General features: G+C 48.8%; 1 protein-coding gene across 2 annotated transcripts; it reads left to right on the plus strand.

Annotated features, from left to right (window-relative positions):
* Nucleotides 1–471: 471 nt before the first annotated feature.
* Nucleotides 472–23816, plus strand: LOC140192297 (pyruvate kinase PKM-like). 2 transcript variants are annotated; one of them, XM_072249962.1, is made up of 11 exons: nucleotides 472–549; nucleotides 2732–2923; nucleotides 4246–4337; nucleotides 6265–6396; nucleotides 7053–7239; nucleotides 9986–10256; nucleotides 10979–11129; nucleotides 11612–11764; nucleotides 21172–21338; nucleotides 22234–22412; nucleotides 23603–23816. In XM_072249962.1, the coding sequence occupies exons 1-11, from the start codon at nucleotides 543–545 to the stop codon at nucleotides 23707–23709; spliced, it is 1638 nt and encodes a 545-aa protein (XP_072106063.1). In that variant the 5' UTR covers nucleotides 472–542; the 3' UTR covers nucleotides 23710–23816. The 2 variants fall into 2 exon arrangements, with proteins under 2 accessions (XP_072106063.1, XP_072106064.1); XM_072249963.1 differs by lacking the exon at nucleotides 472–549 and adding an exon at nucleotides 950–1057.

The following is a 23816-nucleotide window of genomic DNA, read 5'->3' on the forward strand; positions in this document are numbered from 1 at the left end:
TCCCTCGACATCCCCTCATAGACCCACTCAGTCCCTCTGAGATCTCTTCATCCACTTCTGTGCCCTCGACCCGCTTGGTCCAGTGCTGCTCACTCCAGAATGAAGCACCCCCCTCCCCCACCCCAGAGTTCTGGGATTTTTGTCTCTAGGCTCCAGTTGGCTGAAGGTCAAGGGTGATGCCCCAGGTTGATTTCACCCCCTCTCACTAACCCCAGGGTCACCGGGCAATGATGGGGAGCAGGAACACTGGCTGATACCCCCTCTCTCTCTAACCCCAGGGTCACTGGATAGTGACCTGGGAAGTGACAGAGACTGGCAGGAGAGAATGGGAGGGCAAGGGATGTGGAGGAGAGAGGGACTACAGACAGGAATGGGAAATGTGGGCTAGAGGCTAACTGGGAGGAGGGAGCAGGGTGCTCCTGCATTCTATCTGTAGGGTTAATTATTACCCCAGGTCTTAGATCTCACAGACGGACATTGAACTGTGCTCAGAGCTCAGGGACACTGCGTAGGACAGAACCCCATCAGAGAAATTGCTGAAAATGGCAGGTTTGTAGCCACTCTTGTTTCCCTCAGCTCCCCTCCCTGCCTTCCTCCACTACCCTTATCTCACCCAGCAGTCCTCCCTCCCCATCAGGTAACCCCTCATACTGCTTGCCCCCTTCCTCCCCTGCTCAATTCCTCCCCCGGCGTCTCATCAGCCACATCACTCATGAGGTGAGGAGGGAACAAGGTCTGAGATTCTCTCCACTGCCTCTGACACACTTACACACTTGCACACATTGATCATTTCAAGAGAGAGATGGAAAAGGGCTCGAGAAGAATTTCTGGGGTTCTCGTTCTCTCTCTCTCTCTCTCTCTCCCCTCCTCTCTTATCCTCCTTCTCTCCCTCTCTCATTTCCCCTAACTTTCCAAAATGAGTCTACAACCAGAGGGCCCAGCCTCTGAATAGAAGGATGTTCCTTCAGAGCAGAGATATAGAGGAATTTCTTCAGCCAGAGAGTGGATGAATCTGTGGAAGTCATTGCCCGGACGTCTTTGGAGGCCAAGTCACGAGGTATATTTGAAGCGGAGCTTGGTGGGTCCTTGTAGGTTACGAGGAGAAGGCAGGAAAATGGGGTTGAGAGGGAAAATAAATCAGCCGTGATAGAATGAGGAGCAGAGTAGATGGACTGTACGGTCTAATTCTGTTCCTATGTCTTATGGTCTTTCTCTCCCTCCCTCACTCTTCAATTTTTTTCTTTCTCTTTGCTCTTCTGACTTCCTAATACCCTCTCCCAATTGTCTAACTACAGAAATCTTCCACTCTCCCATCTTCAATCCCAAAATCTGCCCACCAAACCAACCCCCATGATTTCACCAACCACAAACCTACAGTGTAACTCTAATCCCCCCCCACCTACAGTGTAACTCTAATCCCCCCCTCCCCACCTCACAGGCAAAGAACAGGCTTCCTTCGAAGAACACTAGAAAATAGCCACTCAGTCCCTCAAGCCTGCCTTGCCACTCTATACAATTGTCTCATATCTCCTATACCTGTTCCCTTTGTCCTCAACCCTCCAATTTTTCAGAAATATACCATTAATTCCTTTAATTCAACAAGGTCTTTCATGACACCTTAATCCAGAAGGTTAAGGCATATGGAATCCATGGAGACTTGGTTGACTGGATTCAAGAAGCGATTAGATCCCATCCCTGACCAACACCCTGCGCAACTGTAACCTGTACCCTTTCAAAAACCTTCTTCGACAGTCAAGTCGGCCTTCCTCACCACTAGCTTCCCCTGCTTGCTAACTCTGCACTAGAGCACCTCAATCTTCTCCCTTCTCCCATCGGGCAGAAGATACAAATGCCTGGAAGCAAAGTACTACCTCAAGGGCAGCTTCTGTCCTATCCCACTGTTACCAGACTCTTGGAGGGACCTCTTGTATGATAAGATGGACTCCTCGTGGCCTTGTTATGATCTTGCGCTTTATCGTTTACCTGCACTGCACTCTTTCTGTGGATTTTACACTTTATTTGGCATTGTTTTTGTTTTACCTTACTCTAGCTCAATGCACTGTGTAGTGATTAGATCTATTTAAACAGTAAGCAAGACAAGGTTTTCACTGTATTTTAGTTCATGTGACAAGGATCAATAAAGTATGTCAATCTATCTATCTAATAAACCAATTCTACCACTTCACCGGCATTCTCTCCGTTTAGTTGATGGTTTACCTTTGGATCTTTTTCATGAGTCAGGCTTCTCTGTATTAAACTTATTCACCCCACTGAAGACTCCAAACATCCTCGCTGTCAGTGTATTGTTTGGATCTTCACCTCCCCTGCCCTGCCCTGCCCTTTCCTCCATTGAATGTGACTCGGTAGCGTAGTGGTTAGTATAATCATTAGCACCAGTGCTCACTGATTGGGGTTCAATTCTCGGGGCTGTCTGTAAGGAGTTTGTATGTTCTCCCTGTGACCACGTGGGTTTCCCGCAGGTGCTCTGGTTTCCCCCCACAGTCCAAAAAGATGTACATTTTAGGGTTAGTGAGTTGTGGCTTGATGTGTTGGCGTTGGAAGCATGGTGACACTTGCGAGCTGCCCCTAGCACTTTGTTTGCTGTTGGCTTTTAATGCAAAATGACGCATTTCATTGTATGTTTCTACGTACATGGGACAAATAAATTAATTTCTTTAATCTTTATAAAAGACCTGACCCTTTGAGATGCTCCATATGTTTTGTGTTGCAGAGTCTGGCCGGCGTTTCAGCGGAGAGGCCTGGGGCAGCCGGGACCAGCTCTTCCAGGAGATGGGAACGGCCTTCGTGCAGCGGCAGCAGCTGAGGGCCGAGCTGGCCACCAGTTTCCTGGAGCACCTGTGCCTGCTGGACATCGACTCCGAGCCCACCAGCGCCCGCAACACCAGCATCATCTGCACCATCGGTAAGCTGCTGGGGCCCAGGATCGGACTGTGGAGGGTGGAGCAGTAGCAGTGGGAGGAATGACCAGGAGCTACATATGGCCTCTCAGGCCAGTGGTCCTGCCCTGGTGTAAGAAGGATCCGAGCTTGCTTTGTATGGAACCCAGCCCTCCCCCTCTCCTCTCTCCCCCTTCTTCCCCCCTCACCCCCTCCCTCCTCTCTCTCTTTTTGCATACTTTTCTAATTTATGGTAACCCATTCTCCTTGTGTTCCTCCCGCACTCCCACCCTCCCACCAAGGAGAGAGGGGTGGGAGCGTGGTCCTGAGAAGCCAGATGGGATGAACATAAAACAGTAGTGCACAAGAACAGAGCTTTCAGCCCACAATATTGTACTGACATAGATCAATTTAACCCTTCCCTCCTACAAAGCCTATAACCATTTTTCTTGCATCTCTTTGCCTGCCCAAGAGTCTCCCATATGTCCCTAATGTATGAGTTTCTATCACCATTCCTGGTGGCGTGTTCCACACACCCACTCTCTGTGCGAAAAAAAACTTACCCTTGACATCCCCACTATACTTTCCTCCAATCACTTTAAAATTATGGCCCCTCATAATTTCCGCCATGGGAAAAGATCTCCGGTGGTCTGCTCTGTCAATGCCTCTTATTGTCTTATACACCTTAATCAAGTCACCTTTCGTCTTCCTTCGCTCCAAAGAGAAAAGCCCTAGCTCGCTCAACCTGTCCTCATAAGATATGCTCTCTAATAGTCATAGTCATACTTTATTGATCCCAGGGGGATCAATTTTTGTTACAGTTGCGGTAATCCGGGCGGTACCCCGGTAAATCCCCTCTGCATCCTCTCTAAAGCTTCTCATTTCTTCCTATAGCGAGACGACCAGAACCAAAAACAATTTAAGTGTCTATCTAACAGCCTCTTGAACACCAGTAACTGAATCTGCTTCCAGCACTATCGCTGGCAGCATCCTGGTGAACTTCTCCAAAGCCTCCACATCCTTTCTGTAATGGGGTGACCAGAATTGCTCACAATCCTCCAAGTGAAACCAACCCAAGGACTTCCTGACTCTTCTACTCGATGCTCTGAATGAGGAAGGCATGTGTGCCTCCTGTTCTCTGCGTTTCTGGTAGAACGACCTTTATTCCAGGGTGGAACAGCCAGAGGGAATGGTGGTATTCCGGGGTTGGCCATTCTCTGATCATAGCTGGTACTAGCCTGTCTCTGGACTGTACCATACCAGTCTGAATCAATCAATCTCTCTCTCTCCCCCACCCCTCCCCCTCTCTTCCTCTCTCCCTCACTCCCTCTCTCCCTCTGGATTGCAGGGCCAGCATCCCAAACGGTGGAAACGCTGAAGGAGATGGTGAAAGCTGGCATGAATATCGTGCGCCTCAACTTCTCCCATGGGACGCACCAGGTGAGACACAAAATCCACCACCCCCTCCTCAGCCTTGAAACCCCAGTAATCCTGATCACACTCCAACCTCCCCTGCTGAACAACTCCACCCTCCGCCCCCAAAAGTGGGGAGGGGTCCATTTTCAAGAGTTGGAGGACCAGTGAACTGAATCGAAAGCAAAGGTTACCCCAGTGAAGGAATCAGTGATATTAGTAATTAGCCTCTTATTGCCATGTATATTGAGATAGCATGGAAAACATTTGTTTGCCATCCAAACAGACGATTGCAAACCTCCATACATAGACATAGTACAAAGCGAAAAGCAGTGCCAGAATACAGAATAGAGTGTTACAGATACAGACAGACAAAGTGCAGGAGCCACGATGAAGTAGATAGAGAGGATAAGAATTCATCTTTAGGGTGAGAGGCCCATTAACAGTCTGATAACAGTGGGATAGAAGCTGTCCTTGAGCCTGGTGGTTCATGCTTTCAGGCTTTTGTATCTTCCGTCTGATGGGAGAGGGGACAAGAGAGAATGTCTGGGGTGGGTGGGAGGGATCCCCGACTATATTGTCAGCACAAGAAATTCTGCAGATGCTGGAAATCCGGAGTAACACACACAAAATGCTGGTGGAACTCAGCAGGTCAGGCAACATCTATGGAGAGGAATAAAGAGACAATGTTTCAGGCCAAGATTCTATTCCTCTCCACTGTCCGAAGACCGGAAGAAGCTGCAGAAGATCGTGAACATGGCACAGCACATCCCACAAACCAATTTTCCATCCTTGGACTCACTTTACACCGCACACTGTCGGAGCAGTGCTGCCAGGATAATCAAGGACACGACCCACCCAGCCAACACACTTTTTGTCCCTCTTCCCTCCGGGAGAAGGCTCAGGAACTTGAAGACTCGTACGGCCAGATTTGGGAACAGCTTCTTTCCAACTGTGATAAGACTGCTGAACGGATCCTCACCCGGATCTGGGCCGTACCCTCCAAATATCCGGACCTGCCTCTCGGTTTTTCTGCACTACCTTACTTCCCCTTTTCTATTTTCTATTTATGATTTATAATTTAAATTTTTAATATTTACTATCGATTTGTACTCCAGGGAGCACGAAGAGCAGAATCAAATATCGCTGTGATGATTCTACGCTCTAGTCTCAATTGTTTGGCGACAATAAAGTATAAAGTATAAAGATGCTGACTGACTTGCTGAGTTCCTCTAGCATCTTGTGTATGTTTCCCTGATTATTGAGTGTTTTCCTAGACAATGGGAATTTCAGTTGGAGTCAATGGAGGGAAGGCTGTTTTCTGCAATTTCTGATGTCCCCTGTCCCTTCTTGGGAGAAGGGGAGTGTGTGAATTGGTTCAGGGCAAAGATTAAACCCCTCCCCAGTTCAAGTTAAAGTTCAGTATATTGTCATTCAACTGTACACAATATACCGCCAAACGAAACAACGTTCCTCTGGACACAACACAGTACCTAACTCTCACACCTAACACATACAGTAATATTATCACTAGTAAATAAACAAATAATAAGGAGCATTTACGACACAAGTTTAAAGAGTAAACAGTACAACACTTTATACGTGATGAGATGTGGGTGGTATCAGGCAGTTCAGTAGTCTCACAACCCACGGGAAGAAGCTGTTTCCCATCCTAACAGTTCTTGCTGTGATGCTGTGATGCTGTGGTACTTTCCCGATGGTAGGTGGTCAAAGAGTTCGTTAGACAGATGGGAGGGCTTATTGACAACGCTGAGGGCCCTGCATCTTTGGATCCCAATGATCCTCTCCCACTTCAGCTAACTTTGCCTCCCTCCCGTTGGCTCTGGCTGGGTGGGAGAGTGATGGGGACATAGTAGAGCACTCCTCACCCCACTGACCAACCTGTCACTTTGCGTCAATCTGACTCTCTACTCCTCTTGCCCCTTGACCGCAGTACCATGCCACCACTGTCAACAATCTGCGACAGGCTCTGAAGAGCTTCTCCTCAAGCCCCTTGTACCACAGGACAGTGGGCATCGCCCTCGACACCAAGGGACCCGAAATCCGTACTGGACTCGTCAGAGGGGTGAGTGACCATGGGGGGGGACAGAGTGTGGAGTTAATGGTCACCTGACCCAACTGAGGCTGGCCCACCACATAGGTCTAGGACCAGGGGTCCAGCTCTCTCAGACTGGACATTGGAGGCTGAGGATTCAATACACAGGCTTGTGGATCTCTGGGTTTCTCCTATGCCCTGCACATCCATTCACGGATTTGGGGATTGGCTGGGAAGGATTGGGATCAACTGATCGATTGATGGAGTGAAATCAAGAGGTGCAATATAATATGGAAGTCAGGGGCTATGTATATAGAATAACTGATCTCTGGAAGTGAGTTAAAGCCGGTGTCTAATCCAAGGGTTCAGGGGGTTTATAGATAGAATAACAGATCCCTGGGATTGAGTTATAGGCCGGGATTTAATCTCGGGGTACAGGGGGATTTGTATATGGAATAAGAGATCTCAGGGAGTGGGTTACATGATGGGATCTTGGTTTCATGTAAGGGAGCTGGTATTGGGGTTTGAGGGGTCAGGTACAAGTGTTGCGAGTTTGGGTGGGATAACATTGTCAGGTGCCGGGTTCAGGGGTCACGGTTCAGGTGGTAGTGTTGGGGGAGGTTGGTCAAGGGTCGGGACACTGATATTGGCTGGATCCACCCACCTCCTGGTCTTGGGTCACACAGAGCGAGTCGGGGCAGGTTGAGCTGGTGAAGGGGTCGAAGGTCACAGTCACCACTGACCGCAGCTTCGAGGAACAATGTGACGACAGCATTATCTTCGTGGACTACGCCAACTTCCCGCAGGTGGTTAGCGTCGGAGGGAAGATCTTCCTGGATGACGGGCTCATCTCGCTGCTCATCAAGGAGATTGGTAGGACCTCCCTTCTTCCTTCTCTTCCTCCTCCTCTCCTTCCCCCCCTTCTCTCTCCCCCAAGCGTCCTCCTCCTCCCCTTCTCCTCTCCCCCAAAGCTCCCTCCTCCTCCTTCTCCTCCCCTTCCCTCTACCCTGCCACACTCCTCTCCCTCACACCACTCTTCTTCCATTCTTTCTCATCTCCCCTCCCATCTCCTTTCCCTCACATTCTCCCCCCATCTACCCCCACACCCCTCCAGACAACCTCCTCCTTACCACACCTCTTCTCTTCCCCCACCCATGCCCTCTTTCGCCCCACTTCATAACTTTGTAACGCTCCATTAGATTTTCAGGCAAAACACATCACTACCAATATCTTCCATGTTCAATACGTTTAGCAACTTTATAGAACAGTACAGGCCCTTCGGTCCATGATGTTGTGCTGACCTTTTAATCTACTCAGTGATCAATTTAACCCTTCCCTCCCACATAGCCCACCATTTTTCTTTCATCCATGTGCCTATCTTAATGTCCTTAATGTATCTGCCTCTACCCCCAACCCTGGCAGCCTGTTCAATGCACTTACTACTCTCCGTTTTAAAAGAAACTACATCTGCCACCCCCTCCTACTTTCCACCAATCACCTTAAAAGGATGTCTTCTGGTCTATTTCCATCCTGGGAAAGGTCTCTGGCTACTCATTTGATATATGCCTCTTATCATCTTGTACACATTTACCAAGTCACCTCTCAGCCTCCTTCTCTCCAAAGATAAAATCTCCAGCTTGCTCAACCTTTCCTCGTCAGCCACGCTGTCTAATCCAGGCAGCCTCCTGGTAAATCTCCGCTGCACCCTCTCAATAGGACCAATCAAGTGTGACAGTGGAAAAGTGTGTATGGAACGGGAGGAGATAGCAGAGGTACTTAATGAGTACTTTGCTTCAATATTCACTACGGAAAAGGATCTTGGCAATTGTAGGGATGACTTACAGAAGACTGAAAAGCTTGAGCATGTAGATATTAAAAAAGATGATGTGCTTTTGGAAAGTATCAAGTTGGATAAGTCACCGGGACTGGATGAGCTGTACCCTAGGTTACTATGGGAGGCGAGGAAGGAGATTACTGAGCCTCTGGCAATAATCTTTGCATCATCAATTGGGATGGGAGAGGTTCCGGAGGATTGGAAGATTGCAGATATTGTTCTATTATTCAAGAAAGGGAGTAAAGATAGCTCAGGAAATTATAGACCAGGAGGCTTACTTCAGTGATTGGTAAGTTGATGGAAAAGATCCTGAGAGGCAGGATTTATGAACATTTGTAGAGGCGTGATATGATTAGGAATAGTCAGCATGGCTTTGTCAAAGGCAAGTCGTGCCACACAAGCCTGATTGGATTTTTTGAGGATGTGACTAAACACATTGATGAAGGTAGAGCAGTAGATGTGGTGTATATGGATTTCAGCAAGGCATTTGATAAGATACCCCATGAAAGGCCTATTGAGAAAGTAAGGAGGAATGGGATTCAAGGGGACATTGCTTGGAATTGGCTTGCCCACACAAGGCAAAGCGTGGTTATAGACGGGTCATATTCTGCACGGACGTTAGTCACCAGTGGTGTGCCTCAGGGACCCCTACTCGTCATGATTTTTTTAAATGACCTGGATGAGGAAGTGGAGGGATGGGCTCATAAATTTGCTGATGACACAGAGGTTAGGGGTGTTGTGGATAGTGTGGAGGGCTGTCAGAGCTTACAGTGAGACATTGATAGGATGCAAAACTGGGCTGAGAAGTGGCAGATGGAGTTCAGCCCAGATAAGTGTGAGGTGGTTCATTTTGGTAGGTCAAATATGATGGCAGAATATAGTATTAATGGTAAGACTCTTAGCAGTGTGGAGGATCAGAGGGATCTTGGGATCTGTGTCCATAGGACACTCAAAGCTGCTGCACAGGTTGACTCTGTGATTAAGAAAGCATGTGGTGCATTGGCCTTCATCAATCGTGGGATTGAGTTTAAGAGCCGAGAGGTAATGTTGCAGCTATATAGGACCCTGGTCCTTGGAGCACTGTGCTCAGTTCTGGTCACCTCACTATAGGAAGGACGTGGAAACCATAGGAAGGGTGCAGAGGAGATTTACAAGGATGTTGTCTGGACTGGGGCGCATGCCTTATGAGAATAGGTTGAATGAACTCAGCCTTTTTTTCCTTGGAGCGACAGAGGATGAGAGGCGTATAAGATGATGAGAGACATTGATCATGTGGATAGTCAGAGGCTTTTTCCCAGGGCTGAAATGGCTAGCATGAGAGGGCACAGTTTTAAGGTGCTTGGAAGTAGGTATAGAGGAGATGTCAGGGGTAAGTTTTTTACGCAGAGAGTGGTGAGTACATGGAATGGGCTGCTGGCGACGGTGGTGAAGGCGGATATGATAGGGTCTTTTAAGAGACTCCTGGACAGCTATATGAAGCTCAGAAAAATAGAGGGCTAAGGGTAACCCAAGGTAATTTCTCAGGTAAAAGCATGTTCAGCACAGCTTTGTGGGCCGAAGGACCTGTATTATGCTGTAGGTTTTCTGTGTTTCTAAAATCTTTCACATCCTTCCTATAATGAGGGAACCAGAACTGAACATAATTATCTTGCATTATTTGTCTGTATTAAACAGTCTCCGGATTTTTGCTTGTCCCTTGACCTTCTGGGACAGTGCACTGAGCCGCAGCTGATTGTGGGGCAGGGGTTGTCCAGCTGACCTTTGACCGGCTGTGTGCCTGTTTAGGGGCAGATCAGTGCTTGACGGAGGTGGAGAACGGAGGGGTTCTGTGCAGCCGGAAGGGCGTAAACCTGCCCGGGGCGGCCCTTGACCTTCCGGCCGTCTCGGAGCGCGATGCCCGTGACCTGCGCTTCGGTCTGGAGCTTGGGATCGATATGGTCTTCGCTTCCTTTGTCCAGAGGGCAGAGGATGTCCGGATCATCCGCCGGATCCTCGGGGAGGAGGGCAAGGACATCAAGATCATCAGCAAGATCGAGAATCACGAAGGAGTGCGGCAGTAAGTGGGCAGGGTCAAAAGCCAGGGTTCTAGGGTCAGGATTTAAGGGATCAGAACAGGATTTTGACCCGAAATCCACCTCTGACCCCTGAAGACTGCATTCTGACCCTGAGGGGAGGGTCCAGGTGTCAGAGTATGGGGTTCAGGGGTCAAAACGCAGGACAGGGGGTCAGATTTTAGGGGTCATTGTGGGATTTAGGTCAGTCTATAGGATTAAGCGGCTAGAGTTCAAGGGTCAGAATGTGGGATTTAGGAGTCAGAGTGCAGGATTCAGAGGCTGGAGTACCTGTTTCAGGGGTTGGGGGTCAGTTTCCAAGTTGAGAAATCAGATGTTAGAGTTACAGGGTCAGGGGTGTGTGCTCGAGGTCAGGAAGTAGTTTATAGGGTCAACACGCCAGGTTTGTGGTGGGAGATTGGCTTCAATGTGCAGGGTCAGGTGTCAGAGTATTGGGGTGAGATTTGGGGTCAGTGTGAACTTGGTGAAGCAATTTAAGGTTCAGGGAATGAGGTCAAGAGTCAGATTATAGGGTCATGGTTCAAGGGCCAGGTGAAAGGTCAGCTGTCAGCATGTAGGGTCGGGATTCAGCATATGAACACAGGTGAAGTCAGTGTGTAGGGTCAAGGGTTAGCGGGTGGGGTAAGTGAAGGGGCCGCACCAGTCTCATTGAGATGGAGAGGATTGCAAAGGTCACAGCCCCACAGTACGGAGTCTCTGTGCGCAGGTTTGACAAGATTCTGGAAGTCAGTGACGGGATCATGGTTGCTCGGGGCGACCTGGGGATCGAGATCCCGCCGGAGAAAGTCTTTCTGGCTCAAAAAATGATGATTGGCCGATGTAACTACGCTGGAAAACCGGTCATCTGTGCCACACAGGTCTGTTCTGGAGTGGGATGACACTCACTGGGGCAAGTAACGCATGCGCACACACACACACTGACCCTCACTAGGAAACGGGTCTCACATGCACACACATGCAAACTCCCCCACACCCACAAACTCCCACAGACACAGACACACATAGAGTGACCCTCACTGGGGGCAAATCACACAAACACACACAGAGTGACCCTCACGGGGGGAAAATCACACACACAAGCTCCCACACACAAATACTAATGCACACAAAGACACATAGAAATCTTCACTAGGGATGGGTCTCACATGCACATGCACACAAACTCCCACACACACATGCAAACTCCAGCAGACACAATCTCTCTCTCTCTCTCTCTCACACACACACACACACACATGGACTGGGACAAGCTTGTTTTAGAGGGGGATGGTTTGGACATTGGTGGGGTGGCAGTGACCCTGACTCTGCAGCCTCTCTGACTGATGTGAACCCCCAGCAGATGTTGGAGAGTATGGTGCAGAGACCTCGAGCCACCCGTGCAGAGAGCAGTGATGTGGCCAACGCCGTCCTGGATGGAGCGGACTGCATTATGCTGTCCGCTGAGACTGCCAAGGGTGCCTACCCCGTAGAGGCCGTCCGCACGCAGCATGCGGTGAGTCCAGTGAGAAGCAGTGCTGGTCAGGTTCAAGGTCAGGCAGGGGAGGAGAGGTAGGGAGAGAGGTCTCTGAAGGCACTGTCAGCAGTCAGTCAGGGTCACAGGAATACCAGGAAGTGAATTACTTCCCTGTTTCTATAACCCTTTCCATCTCCCACAACCCTTCAAAAACAAGAGATTCTGCAGACGCTGGAAATTTAGAGCAACACAGACGATGCTGATCATCCTTCCCCTCACCTGGTCTCACCTATCACCTGCCAGCTTGGACTCCTCCCCTCCCACCACTTTCTTAATCTGGCATTTGTCCCCTTCTTTTTCAGTCCTGATGAAGGGTCTCGGCCTGAAACACTGACTGTTTATTCCCTTCCGTGGATGCTGCCTGACCTGCTGAGTTCCTCCGGTATTTTGAGTGTGTTGTCTTTGATCAGAGGCCTGCGTTCTCTTCCTGCAACACACCTGGCTATCATTAGAAGACCATAAGAGACGATAAATATAGGATCAGAAATAGACCATTTGGCCCATTGAGTCTGTTCCGTCATTCCATCGTGGTTGATTTATTATCCCTCTCATCCTATTATCCTATTCTCCTGCCTTCTCCTCATAACCTTTGACATGCTGACTAATCAAGAACCTATCAACCTCTGCTTTAAATATGCCAATGACTTGGCCTCCACAGCCGCCTGTGGCAATGAATTCCACAGATTCACTACCCTCTGGTTAAAGAAATTCCTTCTCATCTCTGTTCTAAATGAACATCTCTCTATTGTGAGGCTGTGCCATCTGGTCCTGGACTCCCCCAACACAGGAAACATCCTGAGGGGTGCATTAGGGTCATGGAGTCTTGACCTCACAATCCACTTCTTTTGACCATATATACAAATGCTACAGGAACTCAGCAGGTCAGGCAGCATCTATGGAGAGGAATAAAGAGTTGACATTTTGGACAGAAGTTCTTCATCAGGATGTCCTAATGAAGGGTCTTGGCCTGAGACGTTGACTGTTTATTCCTCTCCATAGATGCTGCCTGACCTGCTGCGTTTTGGTTTATTATTGTTCAGCGTACTGAGATACACTGAGATGAGAGACTGCGAACGCTGGAATCTGGAGCAGCGCACAATCCACTGGAGGGACTCGGTGGGATGAGCAGCACCTACAGAAGCCACAGTAGCATAACAGTTGGCATGACTCGATTACAGCTTGGGGCGTCAGAGTTCAGAGTTTAATTCTGCCATCCTCTGTAAGAAAGTTTGTGCATTCTTCCTGTGTACACATGGGTTTTCACTGGATGCCCTGGTTTCCTCTCGTAGTCCAGAGATGAGCCAGTTAGTAGGGTAATTGGTCATTGTAAGTTGTCCTGTGATTAGGGGGGTTGCTGGGCAGTGCAGCTCGTTGGGCTGGAAGGTCCTGTTCCCCGCTGTATCTCTAAATTAATTAGTTAATCAATCAAGTCTTTTCCTTCCACAGAAGTTGTCTGATCTGCTAAATTCCTCCGGTTTTTCCATGTGCTGCTTTCAAGGAAAGCTTTTGTTTGCATACTGTCCAGGCGGATTGTTCCATACATTGTAAAGGGAATTACGGATGCTTGAGAGAGGGGCTGGCCAAAGTTGACTGGAAGAGGACACCAGCAGTCATGACAGGCGAGCAGCAGTGGCTGGAGTTTCTGGGAGCAATTCAGAAGGCGTAGGATAGATCCATCCCAAAGCAGAAGTATTCTGAAGGCAGGATGATCCAATCATGGTTAACAAGGCCAACATAAACGCAAAAGAGAGGTGTATAATAGAGGAAAAATTAGTGGGGACTTAGTGGATTGGGAAAAATTTTTAAAAACAACAGAAGGCAACTTCTGGTGGGAAAAGATTAAATATGACAGTAAACTAACCTATAATATCAAAGAGGATATCAAAAGTTTCTTCTGATTTATAAAGTGTAAAAGAGAAGTAAGAGTGGATATTGGACCACTGGAAAATGATGCTGGAGAGGTAGTAATGGGGGACAAAGAAATGGCAGATGAACTGAATAAGCATTTTGCATCTGTCTTTACTGTGGAAGACACTAGCAGTATGCCGGATGTTCGAGAGTGTCAAAGGGCAGAAGTGAATACAGTTGCTATTACTAAGGAGAAGGTGCCTGGGAAGCTGATAGGTCTGAAGGTAGGTATGTCATCTGGACCAGAGGGACTACACCCCAGGGTTCTAATAGAGGTGGCTGAAGATACTATGGGGGCATAGTAATGACCGTTCAAGAATCAATAGATTCTGGCATGGTTCCAGAGAACTGAAACATTGCAAATGTTACTCCACTCTTCAAGGAGTGACGAAGGCAGAAGAAAGAAAATCATAGGCCAGTTAGCCTTACCTTGGTTGGGAAAATGTTAAGAGTGGATTATTGAGGGTAAGGTTTCAAGGTACTTGGAGGCACATGATAAAATAGGCCAAAGTCAACATGGTTTCCTTAAGGGAAAATCTTGCCTGACAAATCTGTTGGAATACCTTGAGGAAATAACAAGCAGGATAGACAAAAGAGAATCAGTGGATGTTGTGTACTTGGATTTTCAGAAGGCTTTTGACAAAGTGCTGCACATGAGGCTGCTTAGCAAGATAAGAGCCCATCATATTATAGAAAGGTACTAGCATGGATAGAACATTGACTGAATGGCAGGAGGCAAAGAATGGGAATAAAGGGGGCCTTTTCTGATTGGCTGCCAGTACTAGTCTTGTTCCGTAGGGATTCTTGTTGGGACCGCTACTTTTTATGTTATACGTCAATGACTTGGATAACAGAATCGATGGCGTTGTGGCCAAGTTTGCGGACAATATAAGATAGGCAGAGGGACAGGTAATGCTGAGGAAGCAGGGAGTCTGCTGAAGGACTTAGGCAGGTTAGGAGAATGGGCAAAGAAGTGGCAGATAGAATACAGTGTCAGGAAGTTCACGGTCAAAGGAATAAAAGCGCAGACTATTTTTTAAATGAGGAGAAAACTGAAAAAGGAGACTTGTGAGTCATAGTGCAGGATTCCCTAAAGGTTAACTTGCAAGTTGAGTCAGGGGTAAGGAGGACAATTGTGTTGTTAGCATTCATTTCGAGAGGAGTAGAATATAAAAAGCAAGGATGTAATGCTGAGGCTTTACAAGATACTGGTGAGGCCTGACTTGGAGTATTATGAGCACTGTTGGGCCCTTTATCTAAGAATGTGCTGACATTGGAGAGGTTCAAAGGAAAGTCACAAGAATGATCCCAGGAATGAAAGGCTTATCATGTGAGAAGGGATGGCTCTGGACCTGTACTGGCTTGAAGTTAGAAAAAAGGGGGGGGATCTCATTGAAACCTATTGAATGTTGAAAGGCCTGGATAGAGTGGATGTGGAGAGGATGTTTCCTATAGTGGGAACAGCCTCAAGATAGAGGGACATCCATTCAGAATAGAGGTGAGGAGGAATTTCTTTACTCAACTAGTGGTGAATCTGTGGAATTAATTGCCACAGACGGCTGCGGAGGCCTGGTCATTGGATGTATTTAAGGTGAAGGTTGATAGGTTCTTGATTATTCGGGGCATGAAAGGTTACAGGGAGCAGGCAGGAGAATAGGCTTGAGAGGAAAATGGATCAGCCATTGTGCAATGGCCGAGCAGACTTGATAGGTCAAGTGGCCTAATTCTGCTGCTATGTCTTATGATCTCATGGTCTTATGGGGAGAAAATTCAAAAAAGAGACTTGGGAAGTCATTATGCAAGATTCCTGAAAGGTTAACTTGCAAGTTGAGTCAGTGGTAGTAAAAGGAAAGCAGAATGCATAATAGTGTGTTACAGTTACAGAGAAAGTGCAGAGCAGGCATGAATAAAGAGAAAGGGCCGTGATGGGGTACACTGGGAGATCAAGAGTTCACCTGTTAGCCCATGAGATCTCTGATCAAGAGTCTGATAACAGCGAGATAGAAGCTGTCCTTGAGCCTGGTGGTACGTGCTTTCAGGCTTTTGAATTTTTCTTTCTGATGGGAAAGTGGAGAGGTGAGAATATCTGGGATGGCTGAGGTCTTTGATTATGCTGGCTGCTTTACCAAGAAGTATAGAACATGTCATTGGAAGAGAAGCCGGTGTGCGTGTTTTCCCAGAATGGCCCGTCCCCTGTGCTCTGTTCACGGTGTGGTGTGGATGCAAAGTGACCTGGGTCAAAAGTAAACACGAGAAATTCTGCAGATGCTGGAAATTCAAGCAACACACATCAAAGTTGCTGGTGAATGCAGCAGGCCAGGCAGCATCTCTAGGAAGAGGTACAGTCGACGTTTCAGGCCGAGACCCTTCGTTAGGGTCCTGACGAAGGGTCTCGGCCCGAAACGTCAACTGTACCTCTTCCTAGAGATGCTGCCTGGCCTGCTGCGTTCACCAGCAACTTTGATGTGTGTGTTGCCTGGGTCAAAAGTAAAGTTTATTGGAGGGAAATAGATTTGTACAGTTTGAAAGTAGAGATCGGTTGCTGTGGTGGGGTTAAGTGAGGGAGGGGTTGGTGTGCAAGATGGGAGGAGAGAGGAGAAGGTGAATGATAAACACAAAAGATTCTGCAGATGCTGGAAATCCAGAGTAGCACACACAAAATGTTGGAGAAACTCAGCAGGTCAGGCAGCATCTATGGTAGAGAGTAAACAGTCGATAGTTCAGACTGAGGCCCTTCATCAGGACTAGAAATGGAGAAGGAAGACGTCAGAATAAAAAGGTGGGGGGGGGAGAGGAGGAGAGCGAGAAGCTGAGTGGGAAAGTTAAAGGGCTGGAGAAAGAGCGATTTGATAGGACAGGAGAGTGGACCATGGGAGAAAGGAAAAGAGAGGCAACCAAAGTGAGGTAAGAGGCCAGAGTGGGGAATTGAAGGCGAGCTAAGGGGGAGGGAAAAAATTCTGAAAGGAGAAATTGATGTTCATGCCATCAGGTTGGAGGCTGCCTAGATGGAATATGAGGTGTTGCTCCTCTAACCTGACCTCATCATGGCAGAAGAGGACTGACATTTCAGAATGGGAATGGGGTGGGGAAGGAAGATGTGGATGGTGGAATCACTGGGAAGATTTGGAAGTGGTGGGTGGGGGAACTGTGAGGGGTTGATTTTGGTGGGGGGGGCATGGAAGTCAGGAAAAAAGGACGGGAGAGGAAAGAGGGGGTCCAGTAATAGGGGAGAGGAGGGAAGTGGGTGTGGGAATACACCACCTCCCTCACAGGGGTGGGGGAAGATCAACCTGAGCCAACAGGAACCAGGGTCGTGTATGTGGGCCACTCTGTGAGATCGTGAGGGACTTACCAGTTGTAAAAGTGACTAGCATTGCCACCAGCCAGCTTGTATTCCCTCCACCACCGCCACTTACTTATTCTGGCTTCTGTCCTTTTACAAATTCCAGTCCTGATGAAAGGTCCCAGCCCAAAACATTGACTCCTTACTCCTTCCATAGACGTTGCCTGATCTGTTGAATTCCTCCAGTGTTTTCTGTGTGGATTTCCAGCATCACAGAATCCCTCTTAAACACTTCTGTCGTATCTGTCTCCACCACCAACTTTGGCAGTGCATTCCAGGCACCCACTTCTCTTCTGTGTGGAAAAAAAAAGCACATCCCTTTGAACTTTCCCCACCTCACTTTAAATGAAGGCCATCTTTTTACCCTGGCGGGAGAATGATACCAGCTATCTAAACCAGGGGTTCCCAACCTCAGGTCCATGGATCCCTTCCTTAATGGTATTAGTCTATGGCATAAAAAAAGTCGGGAACCCCTGCTCGAAACCTGTGTGGATGAGTGTGTCCCTACAAAGACTTACTGTACATTCCCAAACCAAAAGCTGTGGATGAACCAGGAGGTGTGTCGTCTGCTGAAGGCTAGATCTGTGCCATTTAAGTCTGGCGACCCAGATCTATACCAGAGAACCAAGTATGATTTGAAGAGGGCTATTTCAAGGGCGAAGAGACAATTTCAAATGAAGTTGGAGGTGATATCGGATGTATGACAACTGGCAGGGTTTGCAAGACATTACTTCCGACAAAGTGAAACCCAATAATAGCATGAATGGCAGCAATGTTTCACTTCCAGATGAGCTCAACACCTTCTATGGCCACTTTGAAAGGGAGAATATAACTACAGCTGTGAAGATCCCTGCCGTACCCAGTAACCCTGTGATCTCTGTCTCAGAGGCCCATGTTAGGCTGTCTTTAAAGAGGGTGATCCCTTGCAGGGTGGAGGTTCCCACTTGCTTCAAAGAGGCAACAATTATACCAGTGCCTAGGAAGAATAATGTGAGCTGCCTTAATAACCATCACCCGGTAGCACTCACATCTACAATGATGAAATGTTTTGAGAGGTTGGTCATGACTAGACTGAACTCCTGCCTCAGCAAGGGCCTGGACCCATTGCAATTTGCCTATTGCCACAATAGGTCAACGACAGATACAATCTCAATAGCTCCTCACATGGCCTTAGACCACCTGGACAATACGAACACCTATGTCAGGATGCTGTTCAGCGACTATAGCTCAGCATTTGACACCATCATTCCCACAATCCTGATTGATAAGTTACAGAATCTGGGCCTCTGTACCTCCCTCTGCAATTGGATCGTCGACTTCCTAACTGGAAGGCCACAATCTGTGTGGATTGGTGATAACGTCTCCTCCTTGCTGACAATCAACACTGTTGCACCTCAGGGGTGTGTGCTTAGCCCACTGCTCTACTCTCTCCATACCCATGACTAGGCATAGCTCAAATACCATCTATAAATTTGCTGATGATACAACCATTGTTGATAGACTCTCAGATGGAGACAAGAGAGCGTACAGGAGCGAGATATTGCAACTAGTGGAGTGGTGTCGCAGCAACAACCTGGCACTCAACGTCAGTAAGGCGAAAGAGCTGATTGTGGACTTCAGGAAGGGTAAGACGAAGGAACATATACCAATCCTCATAGAGGGATCAGAAGTGGAGAAAGTGAGCAGTTTCAAGTTTCTGGGTGTCAAGATCTCTGAGGATCTAACCTGGTCCTAACATATCGATGCAATTATAAAGAAGGCAAGACAGCGACTATACTTCATTAGGAGTTTGAAGAGATTTGGTATGTCAACAAATACACTCAAAAACCTCTATAGATGTACTGTGGAGAGCATTCTGACAGGCTGCATCACTGGTATGGGGGAGCTACAGCGCAGGACTGAAAGAAGCTGCAGAGGGTTGTAAATTTAGTCAGCTCTATCTTGGGTACTAGCCTACAAAGTACCCAGGACATCTTCAAGGAGCAGTGTTTCAGAAAAGCAGCATCCACTATTAAGGACCCCCAGCACCCAGGGCATGCCCTTTTCTCACTGTTGCCATCAGGTAGGAGGTACAGAAGCCTGAAGGCACGCACTCAGCGATTCAGGAACAGCTTCTTCCCCTCTGGCATCTGATTTCTAAATGGACATTGAACCCATGAACACTACCTCACTTTTTTAATATACAGTACAATTGTTTCTGTTTTTTGCATGATTTCAATCTATGTATACTGTAAATTGATTTACTTTATTTATTATTATTATTTTCTTTCATCTTCTTCTTCTATATTGTGTATTGCATTGAACTGCTGCTGCAAAATTAACAAATTTCATGAAACGCGCCGGTGATAATAAACCTGATTCTGATTCTGATTCCGAAACCAGTTGACGCTTCTCATAGTTCTGTAAACACGTTTCAGATCCCAAGGGGTCTTGGTGGGTGTGCGTGGATACTCCCTCCTTTGTGGAATCTAGAACCGTGGTTACTGCTTAAAGATCGGGGGTCACCCATGTTAGGCAGTTTGCATGGTAGATTTACAGACCAGCGATCTGGGTTCAATTCTGCTGCAGTCTGTAAAGAGTTTGTATGGCTTTCCTACGACCGTGTAGGTTTCCTCTGGGTGTTCCTGTTTCCTCCCACATTTTAAAGGCGTTTGGGTTTGGGTTAGTAGATTGTGGGCGGGCTGCATTGACGCAAGAAGCATGGCGACACTTGCAGGTTGCCCCCAGCATATCTTGAATTGTGTTGACTGTTGACGTAATAGATACATTTCACTGTCTGTTTCAATGTACATGTGGCAAATTTAACTATTCTTTACATTTAGATCTTTGACTACAATGAAGCCTAATCTTCAACCGGAATAAAGATAATCTAATCTCTGAGGGTTGTGAATCTTTGGAATTCTGTACCTTAAGGAGTCCTGGAATATTTTCAGGCAATTCTGGATTAATTGCGGGGATAAGAACATAAGAAATAGGAGCAGGAACAGACCATCTGTGTCGCCATTCAATAAGATCATGGCTGATCTGACCATGGACACATCGCCACCTACTTCCCTTTCCCCCAAAACTCTCAATTCCCTGACTACACAAAAATCTATCCAACCTTCTCTTAAATATATTTACTGAGGTAGCTTCCATTGCTTCATTGGGCAGAGAATTCCACAGATAAGCCACACTTTGGGAAAAGCAGTTCCTCCTCATCTCCGTCCTAAATTTACCCTCCCGAATCTTGAGGCTATGTCCCCAAGTTCTAGCCTCACCTACCAGTGGAAACAACTTTTGTGCCTCTATCTTATCTATCCCTTTCATAATTTTATTTGTTTCTATAAGATCTCCTCTCGTCCTTCTGAATTCCAGCGAGTACAGACCCAGGCGACACAATCTCTCGTCAAATTCTAACCCTCATCTCTGGAATCAACCTGGTGCACCTTCTCTGCACCAACTCCAAAGCAAGTATACCCTTCCTCAAGTAAGGGGCTGCGGCGTCATTTACAGCGACGTCAAGTAAGGGGCTGCGGCGTCATTTTCGTCAGGACTCATGTTTCTGACGAAGGGTCTCGGCCTGAAACATTGACTGTACCTCTTCCTACAGATGTTGCCTGGCCTGCTGCATTCACCAGCAACTTTGATGTGTGTTCCCTGCCAAGATTGGTATGGCTTGGATTAGGCAGGACGGCAGTGTAGCAGTTAGTGAAATCACTTTACAGCACCAGCAATCACTGACCTGGGTTCAATTCCAACCACTGTCTGTAAGGAGTTTGCACACTCTCCCTGTGACCTGTGACCATGTTTCTTCTGGGTGCTCTGGTTTCCTCCCACATTCCAAAGATGTACGGGTTGGAGCTAAAGCTGTGGGCATGCTATGTTGGTGTCAGGGGATTGAGAACACTGGTGAGCTGCCTCCAGCACAACTGACGTGTTGCACTGTGTGTTTCAATGCACATGTGACAGATAAAGCAAATCTTCATCTTTAAAGGGACAGTCCAGTTGGATGTCCAGTTGGTTACTTTCGGCTGGGATTCGGAGGGAAACGGGGACTGTAATGTTTCGTGGAGGGGTTTTAATGGTAGGGCCTTCCCACCCCTGAAATGGCTGGCCTCTGACCTGTTCTTCCCTCTACCCCTGCACTTGACAGATCGCACGAGAGGCCGAGGCTGCTGTCTTTCACCATCAGCTGTTCGAGGAGCTCCGGAGGTCGATGCCTCTGACCCGTGACCCCACCGAGGTCACTGCCATCGGCGCAGTTGAGGCTTCCTTCAAATCATGTGCTGGGGCCATCGTGGTGCTGACCAGGTCTGGCAGGTAAGGGGAGAACGCCCAGCCCCACCCAGAGGTAGGGGAGGCGAGGGGGGCTGTGGGAGGAATGGTGAGGAGGGAACACAGCACGGTTAGATGGGCTGTGACGAGGAAGGACTGGGAAAAGGACGCTGAGGAGGAAGTAGCCTGGGAGGGGCAGTGAGGAAGCGGTGCCCTGACGCGGTGGGTGAATGAGGTTGGAGCACCACCCTGCAAGGGCGAAACAGTCAGAAGGGAACCCTGTGCTATTGGTGGGGGGGCAATGAAAGGGGAGCACTGTGAGAAGGGAGTGTCGTACTGCGGGAGGAATGGTGAGGGGGAGCTCTCTGCTGTGGGAGGGAAGGTGAGGGAGCTCTCTGCTGTGGGAGGGAGGGTGGGGGAGCTCTGTGGTGTGGGAAGGAAGGTGAGGGAGCTCTCTGCTGTGGGAGGGGGACGGTGAGGGAGCTCTCTGCTGTGGGAAGGAAGGTGAGGGAGCTCTGTGGTGTGGGAGGGAAGGTGAGGGAGCTCTCTGCTGTGGGGGGGACAGTGAGGGAGCTCTCTGCTGTGGGGGGGACAGTGAGGGAGCTCTCTGCTGTAGGAGGGAAGGTGAGAGCTATCTTATGTGGGAAGGAAGATGAGGGAGCTCTCTGCTGTGGGGGGGGCAGTGAAGAAGGAACTGTGCTGTAGGAGGGGCAGTGAGATGTCTGTTCAGTGTCTCGTTGACATATTTGGGATCTTGCGGTGGTGAGATCCAGATAATGGAGCCTCATTGGCTGTTGGGGCTGCTGTGAGGTGGGTGATATATAAATGTAGTTGGGATTCCCAGTGAGCTGGAAGTGCAGAGGCCAGGCTCTGAAACACTCCGTAGGGGTGATGACTCTTAAACCCTCTCCCCTTCACTCCCCCACTCTGTCTCTGACAGGACGGCCCAGCTGGTGTCCAAGTACAGACCTCGAGCACCCATTATCGCCATCACCAGGTGTGAGCGAGTGTCCCGACAAGCTCACCTGTACCGTGGGATCTTCCCTGTCCTGTACCGTCAGGAGAACCAGCTGTGGGCTGAGGATGTTGACCAAAGGGTCAACCTGGCAATTCGCATTGGTAATAGGACGCTGGGAGTGACCCTCGTCCCGGGAGTGTGTGATGGGAGTGTGTGGAATAAGCTTCACTCTGTGTCTGACCCCGGGAGTGTGTGATGGGATGGTGTGGAGGGAGTTTCACTCTGTGTCTGACCCCGGGAGTGTGTGATGTGACGGTGTGGAGGAAGCTTCACTCTGTGTCTGACCCCAGGAGTGTGTGATGGGACGGTGTAGAGGGAGTTTCACTCTGTGTCTGACCCCGGGAGTGTGTGATGGGACGGTGTGGAGGGAGTTTCACTCTGTGTCTGACCCCGAGTGTGTGTGATGGGACAGTGTAGAGAGAGTTTCACTCTGTGTCTGACCCCGGGAGTGTGTGATGGGACGGTGTGGAGGGAGTTTCACTCTGTGTCTGACCCCGGGAGTGTGTGATGGGACAGTGTAGAGGGAGTTTCACTCTGTGTCTGACCCCAGGAGTGTGTGATGGGACAGTGTGGAGGGAGTTTCACTCTGTGTCTGACCCCGGGAGAGTGTGATGGGACAGTGTAGAGGGAGTTTCACTCTGTGTCTGACCCTGGGAGTGTGTGATGGGACAGTGTAGAGGGAGTTTCACTCTGTGTCTGACCCCGGGAGTGTGTGATGGGACGGTGTGGAGGGAGTTTCACTCTGTGTCTGACCCCGGGAGTGTGTGATGGGACAGTGTAGAGGGAGTTTCACTCTGTGTCTGACCCCGGGAGTGTGTGATGGGACAGTGTAGAGGGAGTTTCACTCTGTGTCTGACCCCGGGAGTGTGTGATGGGACGGTGTGGAGGGAGTTTCACTCTGTGTCTGACCCCGGGAGTGTGTGATGGGACAGTGTAGAGGGAGTTTCACTCTGTGTCTGACCCCGGGAGTGTGTGATGGGACGGTGTGGAGGGAGTTTCACTCTGTGTCTGACCCCGGGAGTGTGTGATGGGACGGTGTGGAGGGAGTTTCACTCTGTGTCTGACCCCGGGAGTGTGTGATGGGACAGTGTAGAGGGAGTTTCACTCTGTGTCTGACCCCGGGAGTGTGTGATGGGACAGTGTAGAGGGAGCTTCACTCTGTGTCTGACCCCGGGAGTGTGTGATGGGACGGTGTGGAGGGAGTTTCACTCTGTGTCTGACCCTGTCCTGGTGAGTGTGAGGGTTGAGTTGTCCTGGGTGTTTCAGTAACCTGTCCCATTTTGCCTTTCAGCTAAAGCCCGGGAGTTTGTGCAGGTTGGCGACGTGGTGATTGTTGTCACCGGCTGGCGGTCTGGCCCAGGGGCCACCAACATCATGAGAGTCGTGGCCGTACCCTAAAGTGTGGCAACTGAACTCTCACCTGACCTTCTCTCACCAAACTCTTGCCTCTTCGGGATGCAGGCTTCAAAATCCGCTGGTAACATGAATAAAACACCTTCCCTGTC

Source organism: Mobula birostris, unplaced genomic scaffold (assembly GCF_030028105.1).
Source record: "Mobula birostris isolate sMobBir1 unplaced genomic scaffold, sMobBir1.hap1 scaffold_1106, whole genome shotgun sequence".
Lineage (NCBI taxonomy): Eukaryota > Metazoa > Chordata > Chondrichthyes > Myliobatiformes > Myliobatidae > Mobula > Mobula birostris.